General features: G+C 45.1%; 1 protein-coding gene across 5 annotated transcripts in view; it reads right to left on the reverse strand.

Moving 5' to 3' along the window:
- TMEM131 (transmembrane protein 131) overlaps nt 1–765 on the reverse strand; it is a 237,339-nt gene extending 236,574 nt beyond the window's left edge. For 3 of the 5 annotated variants that reach the window (XM_039478717.2, XM_074403811.1, XM_010352041.3), the window contains exon 1: nt 10–764. In XM_039478717.2, coding sequence (XP_039334651.1) covers nt 10–214 — 205 coding nt within the window. In that variant the 5' untranslated portion in view covers nt 215–764. Of the gene's footprint in view, nt 1–9 lie in introns of all 5 variants that reach the window. The other 2 variants (XM_074403805.1, XM_074403800.1) reach the window with 1 other exon arrangement.
- Nucleotides 766–8,894: the final 8,129 nt, after the last annotated feature.

The raw sequence follows: 8,894 nt of genomic DNA on the forward strand, positions 1-8,894 counted from the left end.
AACACCCACCTTCCTTCTCGGCCCGCGCCGCGGCCACGACAAGGGTCATCACCAGGTGCAGCGCTCCCAGGAGGCCGGCGGTCGCGCTTCGCGGGCCCCCGCTACGGCCGGCAGTGGGCTCCAGCCCGGCTCCGGCAGACGTGGAGGTGGAGGCGGCGGCGGCGGCGGCGGCTCCGGCTGCTCCGGCTGCTCCTCCTCCCGCCCGCTTCCCCATCCCTGCCGGCCGGGGGCCGCCGCGCTCGAGATCCGGCGCGGCCCTTCTGGGCGAGGCGGCAGCGGCGGCGCGGAAGCCGTGGTCCGGGTTCTGGCCGCGGCGCCGAGGGCGACAACGGTTCAGAGCCCAGGGCTCGGGCTCCGGTCGTGGGCCTGGGTCCGTGCGTGCGTGTGAGCTAGAGTGTCAGTCACGGCCTCGGCCTGGGCATCGCCTACGAGGACTCGGAGCGGAGAGGCCGCGGGTCATGCGCGGCGGGCGGCCATACTGGAAACGGGCACGGGCCACAGGCTCTGAGAGCTGGCTTGCGAGGGGCGGGGCCCGGCTCTGGGCACCGCCTCCGCTGTGCCGACACTTGGGCGGTCCGCCAGTCAGTCCGCCAGTCAGTCCGTCAGCCCGGGAACGCTTGGGCCCTGCCTCCTCGTCCCACTCCCGGAGGCTTGCGACTTCACGGCCAGACAGAACCAGAACAGAACAACCCCAGCCCGTTACCGCTGCCCGGCGCAGGAGGAGGAGGGAGGCAGGCCCGTGTCCAGCCGCCAGGACTTGTAATGGCCGCTTCCGCTTCGCGGAGGCGGTGACGGCGATCACGTGGGGACGGGGCGGCCTCGCCGCGCAGCCGCCGCGCTGCGTGGGCGGGGCAGGGGTGGAGTTCCGGGGCGACTGGAGGCTTGTCCGCTTCTCTGGCGCGGTGACAAGCCTTCCTGCTGTGCCCTACAGTGCGAGAGCCTTCCAGGGGTTTGAGTGCTCATCGGGACCGCAAGACGAGCGCGGAAGGTCCGTTCCAGTGACTCCTCCTGGCTGCATCCCCGCCTCGGCCTCTTTGACGTCGAGAATACCCCGGGCCTGACTCAGTTCCTGATGGTGCTTCCTTGAGGATGGTGGCCCGCCGAACTCATCCTTGGGTTTTCCCAATCATTGTACCCAGGAGATGCTTGATGGAGTCCTCTTGCCTTGGCTTATGCCCACTTTGCCGCGGAACACGTTGTGTGTGCAGAAAGCCTCAGTGACCCTGGACGGAGAAGGCAGGGGCAGACTGCGCTTTCGAGTATCCAGTAACCGGCTTCCTCTCTCGAGGAAGAATTCTTTTTCCTTTCCTTTCCTTGCCTTTCTCTCTCTTTCGAGACAGGGTCTGGTTTTGCCGCCCACCACCACGCCAAGCTAATTTTTCTTTTAAGAGACGGTGTCTCACTGTGTTGGCCAGGCCGGTCTCGGACTCCTGGGCTCCCGCAGTCCGCCTGCCTCGGCCTGCCTACGTGCTGGGATCACAGGCGTAAGCCACTGCGCTGGGTCTAGAAGAATTCCTAAGACGTCTGTTTTCTTCACGAGCCATTTCACGCCTCTTAGACACGCTTTTCCTCTTAGGTTGAGGTTCTTGGTGTGCGTGGGTATTCTCTCCAAGACTTAATTTAATTTCTTGAGGGGATCCTTCTTTACTCATGTTAGTAACTTCCTCCCAGCTCCTAGCCCAGAGACATTTTGCTTTCCTCAGCTGTATTTGTTGAGTGAGTAGGTATGTTTGTAAGGCCAAGTCTGCCCGTAGTACGTCTCAGAACAAGCTAGATAAGAAAATAAGGTTTTAGAAAGACTTTAAAAAAGGAACTCCAGGATCTACTCTATGATGTAGCCCCCTGTGTCAAGCAAGCACTTAAATTTATTCATAAATTAATATGTATTTATGACCTTACCCTAATGATTAAAAAACGCACTTTTAGGGTTGGGCGCTGTGGCTCACGCCTGTAATCCCAGCACTTTGGGAGGCCAAGGCGGGCGGATCACTAGGTCCGGAGATCTAGACCATCCTGGCCAACATGGTGAAACTGCGTCTCTACTAAAAATACAAAAATTGGCCGGGTGTGGTGGCATGTGCCTGTGGCCCCAGAGCTAGACTAAATCTCAAAAACAAAAACAAAACAACCCAAACCTGTTTAATAAGTGCAGGGAACAGTGGCTCACGCCTCTAATCCCAACACTTTGGGAGACCGAGGTGGGCAGATCACCTGAGGTTGGGATTTCGAGATCTGCCTTACCAACATGGTGAAAACCCATCTCTACTTAAAAAAAAAAAAAAAAAAATTAGCTGGGTGTGGTAGTGCATTTCTGTAATCCCAGGTACTCGGGAGGCTGAGGCAGGAGAATTGCTTAAACCCAAGAGGCTGAAGTTGCAGTGAGCCAAGATCGCACCACTGCACTATACCCTGAACAAGAGTAAAACTCCATCCCCAAAAATAAATAAGCAATTTTACTTTTTTGAGTATTAGTCTTAGAATTGAGTAGTCAAATTTTGTTTCGATGAACTAGGAATAACTATTATCTCTAAGTTGGCTTTTAAAATCTCTAAGGCAAGAGATTTCTGGAAGGCTTTTAACTCACGGAAAAGATCAAACCCAAGGATATGTAAACTCACTTTTGCTTAGCCTCCAGTGTGCCAGCTTTGCCAGTCAGCAGCCCTTCCCCCATTGCCAAGTTCAGGACAAGCCTTTCCAACCATGAAGTGCTCAGGTTCTCTTACACAGCAATCAGCCACATCCCCTGGTTAGCCTGAGGCTCAGCAGCTCCATGGGAAATAACTTGCATCTGTCTATAATTGGATCTTAGACATATACAGACATGTTTGATATACGTTCGATTTCCCATGAAGCTAATGAAGCTTAAGCTGCAGGGTCCCTCTCTTGCACAAGTTTCTTCCAAGGCCCTGCACCTAATTGTGTATTTATAAGCTTGTATTCTTGTTCTTAAAGGGGCCCTCCCAATAGTTGGATAAACTTTTAAGGCCCACCATACCTGAACCCTCCCCTATGCCTGAGGGACACTAGGAGCAGGAGAGGTGATGATGGAACTTTCTTCCCTGGAAATGACAATGAGACCGCTGAGAGTCTAACAGTAAAAGAAGTCTTGCTAGATAGCGTGGTAAACTGTGTGTTGGAGAAAACCTGGAGTGGAGCCACCATCACCCCATGATCCTTTACTCCCACTCCCCAACTTCCACGTGTCTCAGAAAGGAGAGAACTAGGAGTTAAAACTGAAGGAACTATCGTGCTAAGGACTCAGAAGCAGTTCTAATTAGTTGTGAATTTCTCTCTTCTTCCCTTTTGGTAATTGGAGAGACCTGGCCATTTGGCAGGTGGAGGCTATTAGCTGGCAGAATCAGGGAAAACTCGCTAAACCAGTGGTTCTCAAAGTGTCATCCCCACACTAGCAGTAGCAACACCACCTGGGAGCCTGTTAGAAATGCAAATTAGCAGGCCAAATCCCAGACCTGTGGAATCAGGAATTCTGGGTTGACGTCCAACAGTTTGTTTAAACAAGGCATCCAGGTGATTCCGATACAGGCTCAAGATTGAAGACTGTTGCACAGTGATATATGCCAGGAGCTACACGCTGTTGGGACTCCCCATTTTCTATTCATTTTGCTTTCTACACAGATTAGTAATTTACCACTGAAGGCAGAATTATAAGAGACTCAGACAAATTTGAACTTAAATTCCAGCCCTGCTTTTACTAGCTATATGATGCTGGGCAAATTACTTGACTTTTCTGGCCTCAGGTTCCTAATCTGGGGGATTATAACATACATTTGGAGAGATTAAGCATGTATGTTTGTAAAGCATATAGACTAGTGTCTGGGACATAGGAGACTGTCAAAAGTAGCTGCTAATAAGTATCCACTCTTTTAAGAAACACTGAATTAGGCATGAAGATCCTTGATCTATTGATGCCTCCACTTTATTCCACAAAATACTTAAGGAGGTGGCCAAGAATACCTTCTATGAATTAAAACTGGAACTAGGAGGGGGTAAATGGTTAGGCTTTCCAGGGTTCTGTCTCCTTTGCTGCATAGGCGAATGCACCTGGTATCCTGCTGTTCAACACCATCTATACACTTTCAGGTCCCCTCTTCATGTTAACATCCAGACCTCACTGTCTCTATTGCTGTTCCCACTCACGTGTCTAATAGACATCTTAAACTCACATAAACTCCAAATCTTTCCCCCAAACCTGCACCACTCATAGCGTTTCGTATCTCCAGGGCAACTTCAAGCATCCAGTTGCACAGGCCAAAAACCTGAAAGTCATTCTTTACCATCTCCACGTATACCCAAATCTAACTGCTTCTCACCACCTTCACTACTGCACTCTGGTGTGAGCTTTGTCATTTGCTGCTTGGATTTCTGTAAGAGCTTCCTAACAGGTTTTCCTGTTTTCACCTGTAAAAGAAAATTTTCCACTTACAGCACTTGGCTAGTAGATATCCAAATGGAATGCTATGCTATACCACAACTGGTTCTAACCAACTGAAGCAGATCAAGGACTGTGAACTTCGAGTGACCCCTGTACCAGACCCTTGTTAGACCTAACCAAAGACTCCTTTCCGTCCAGTTAACAAAGGCACGTTTTATCAACACTGTTCCAACCTATCCAGAGCACTACTTTTCAGCCTTTAATTCACATAACCCCCAAACTCCCTTCTGTCTTTCTCACACTTAGAAAACCCTGACTTTTCCTAATTCATGAGTTACTCTGTGAACTTTTTCCAGTGGTGTGTTTCTATCCATGCCTGGCACTATATAAACTCATCTTTGATTTTTTTAAAAGTTTTGTTGGGCTTTGCTTTATATTTTGACATAAATTTGTGCTTTTATAGTCTATTGCCAACCTGCCAGCCAGAATGATCCATTTAAAACATAAGACATATCATGTTTCTCAATATTCACATGCTGCAGTGGCTCCCATCTCAGGATAGAAGCTTCCCTGAGCTGGCTTGCCACAGTCTTTGAATTCCTTTTCCCCTGGATTCCTCCAGTCTCAGTCTGTTTCAGCTGAACTGACCACCATCTTGTTCCTGGAACGTATCAGGTGTGCTTCTACTCTAGGGCCTATGCTCTAGCCCTCGACCTGAAGCACTTTCTCCCAACTCCCTCCTCCCTGGTTCTCTGCTGGACTCACTTTCATACTTCCTCTCAGTCTTGGCTCAGTTATGATTTTCTTGGTGAAGCATACGCTAATCACCACTGTTATTAATGCAGCTTAATACACCTACCCTCAAGTCCCAAACCTCTTTACCTTGCACTCATGTTGGAAACAAACGCTCGATGCCACAAAGAAAAATCATCACTGAGACTAAAGATCTCTCAGCAAGGTAATCTTTATGTCTTCCAGAAAGGGTAGCTTCTCTAGCAATCTTGCCACAAGAGTACAAAGAACACAGGAAAAGGAGACATATTTATCCTTTATACATTTGGAGTTGTCCTTACTGCTCTGTTTGATCTCGGTTGGTTGAAACCAGACCTCACAATCTAAAACTGAATGTGATTGGCTAATAATTGAAAACTTTTTAAAACAGGTAAAAGCAATGGAGAACAAAAGGAAAAGAGGAAGTCTAAATGGGGAAGGGACAGGAAGTTGCATGCCAAAGGACTTAGAAAAGTAGTAATATAAATATCTTGGTTAAAGTACAAGGATGTAGAATGTGCTACATGCCTGTGAGCAGGTCTAGCACAAATATCTTAGTTAAAGCACAAGGACATAGAATGTACTTATTCCTTTATATCTAACAGTTACACAGGATAGGGCTTAACAAGGAGTCACTAGTGAAAAGCAAGAAGGCTTTGAAGAAAGTCTTTAAAAGAGACTATTATTTCTAACATTTATTATTATTATTCTTTAACAAGAAAGGAAACTTTGAAGGGGAGCTTTTCTACTTCCCACAACTCATTTTCTCCCATAACACTTACCACTTTTTTTTAAAATACTATATACTTTACTTATTAAATGTATTGTTATTACTAATCTTTCCCCCCATTTGTTTTGCTCATTGATGTATCCCAAGCTTCTACAATAGTAACTGGCTCATTGGGCACTCAGTAACACTTACTGCATGAATGGATAAATGAATGGATGAATGAACAGAACTAAAATATAAAGATCATTAAGACATGGTCCTTCTCCAGAGAGCTTAAAATCTGGTGGATAAGACAGACAATATACAAAATACTATAGAATAGAAAGGAATCAACCAAAGGAGAAAAGAGGTGGGAGTATTAAATGAAGGGAACTCTGGGTTCTACCCATTTCTTTCTTTACCCACCCTTTTTAACTTCTTTAACTGATATTCCTTTATTTTCAGTTCTCTGTCTCTTTCATCCAGTCTAAAGTAGGAACAAAGCCCATAGAAGTTAAGTGAATAAGAAGGAATATGGCGTCTTGTCTGTCTTCTTCAGGATGCGGAGTAACCTGCTCATTTTATCCCCTGTGCCCCTTATTCCTTGGTAGACTTCCCCGGGTGTCATCTTAAAAAGAAGCCAGCTCACAAAGCCTATGGTTTAAGTCTGTTCAACTTAGTAGTAAATCATGGTAACTTAGGGTAAGGGTAAATAGACCTAAGTCAGATTCATGTGGCAGGATGAGGGTAGTAGCTCCTGAGTGAGTGGGCTGAGCTTTGTATCAATGTGGATCCCATATTTGAAGATCTTTACTCATATATTCCTCAGTAAAACTAGATTCTTACGCAGTTTCTAAATCCACATGAGCTAAGGTTTCAATGACCATTACCACTACCACATATACCTTTACTAATAAATATACTGGATTTAGATGTGAGAATTAACAATGGGTTTGTTCAATATTTTCCTCCCAAGCTTCCTGACACAGTTTATAAGCTTATATTCATCTTTCTAACATTCTTTAGAAATGTTTTTGGGACAAACAGCCAAGTTGAACATGAATCAAAATCTTAGCCTGCCCTTTCAACTCCTCCAGAGCGCCACTGTGACTTTTTCTCTCCTGCGATATTTAATTATTAATCTTGTGACTTTTGAAAAGTGTCGTGTGGTTTGGCAGTCTTTCAATTAAAAGGAGGGAAATAATACCCTAGTATTTTTCTTGTTCCTTCCACCTCCCCTTACCATTGTTCTCTCTAGTACTGATAAGTACTTTCACATTGATTTTTAAGTTTCCCTGAGTTTCTGAATGTTCCTAAACACCATTATTAAAGAAGCCTGCCTCACCCGTCATTCAGTTGTACTTAATATTGCATTACTTGGTGGCAACTAATAGCCATGGAAAGCTATTCAGGGGAAAAAAGGCCATTGAACAATGTATTGAGGGCTTACACCATTCCACTCCAGCCTAGGTGACAAGAGAGAAACTGTCTCCAGAAAAATAAATAAACAAATGAAATAAAGAAATCTGGTATTTTAAAACCACACTCCATGGCTGGTCAGATGTCTTTATGCCCATGAATTAACACATGTCTGAATTATTCTTTAAAATGTCAGCAAAGAAATAGTCTGTGCAAAATCTCAAGGGGAATAATTTTGTTTCACCTTTAGTCTGCTTTATGGTGAGCACCCGTATTCAGTCCTAAAGTTTTTAAAACTAATTTTTAAAATTAACAAACAATAATTATATATAGTTATTGTGTATGTAATGTTTTTAAATATGTATACATTGTGGAAGGCCTAAATTAAGCTAATATATGCATTGCCTAACATGCATTTTTTTGTGGTGAGAATGCTGAAAATCTACTCTCTTTGCAATTTTCAGTTATACAATACATCGTTCTAACAGTGGTCACCATGCACTGTCATAAAAGTTTGGTGCTCTGAAGCCCTTTCATAGTTTACACACACAAGGGAATATTAGTAGCAGAGTCTTTAATCTCCATAAAATATGTGTTCTGTCACACTGGAAAATATAACTGCTAGTAAGAGAACTGCTCTTTTTGGTGGAGGAAATATGATTTTCATTTTGACAATGTGATGTTGCTTCTTGTGAATCATTTTACACCAAAATCGCCGTAAGATTTTAGAACAAGAAATGGACCTTGAATATTTCTTTGAGTCTGTTTTTGGAAGTATCCCCTCCACTTCTGGCTGTGGTTTCACAAATTACTCAGCCTGTCTAAACTTCAGTTTCCACAGTTTTATGTTTTTTAAAAATGGTAAAAATAAATACTAAAGATTAGTTGTAAGAATTGAATAAACTAAATTACCACGGAGTTACCTTGCAAAGGGCAGATATTCAACAATGTCACTATTATAATAATCATCATTATTATAAAAAAGAAAACTGAGGCCTAGAAATTAAGAAACCCATCCAAGACCATGGCAGGGCCAGGCCAGGGTCTGCTCAAAAGACAGAACAGACAGAACCAGAATTTCCAACTCACTTTCAGTTGCAGGAAGTAGAGGTAGGGCCCACCAACTGTGTTTGGGAGCGGGTGGGAGTGAGGGTGGAATATTTCATGCACCCACAGCCCCTGGGTGCTCTTCTATTCCTTTAGGTAACAAGGGCAGTGACAGGATCACTGTGAGCTTGGCCAATTCCCCTACTTATTATACCCACGAGGCCTAAGTCTCACACATAGGAATCTGGAAGTCTTTGCACTGACTGCTGGAGGCTATAAAATCACCAACACTAACCCATTTTGGGGTTCATCAGAAATTAATGGGAAAGTCTATTCCCCCTACCCCTTGTATGTTTTGTTCTTCTGAGACAGGGTTTTGCTCTGTAGCACAGGTTGGACTGCAGTGACGCCATTATGGCTCACTGCAGCCTCTACCTCTGAGGCTCAAAGATTCTCCCATCTCAGCCTCCCAAGTAGCTGGGACTACAGGCACACACCACCATACCCAGGTAATGTTTATTTATTTTAGTGGCACTGGGGGTCTCACTATGTTGC

Source organism: Saimiri boliviensis, chromosome 1 (genome assembly GCF_048565385.1).
Source record: "Saimiri boliviensis isolate mSaiBol1 chromosome 1, mSaiBol1.pri, whole genome shotgun sequence".
Lineage (NCBI taxonomy): Eukaryota > Metazoa > Chordata > Mammalia > Primates > Cebidae > Saimiri > Saimiri boliviensis.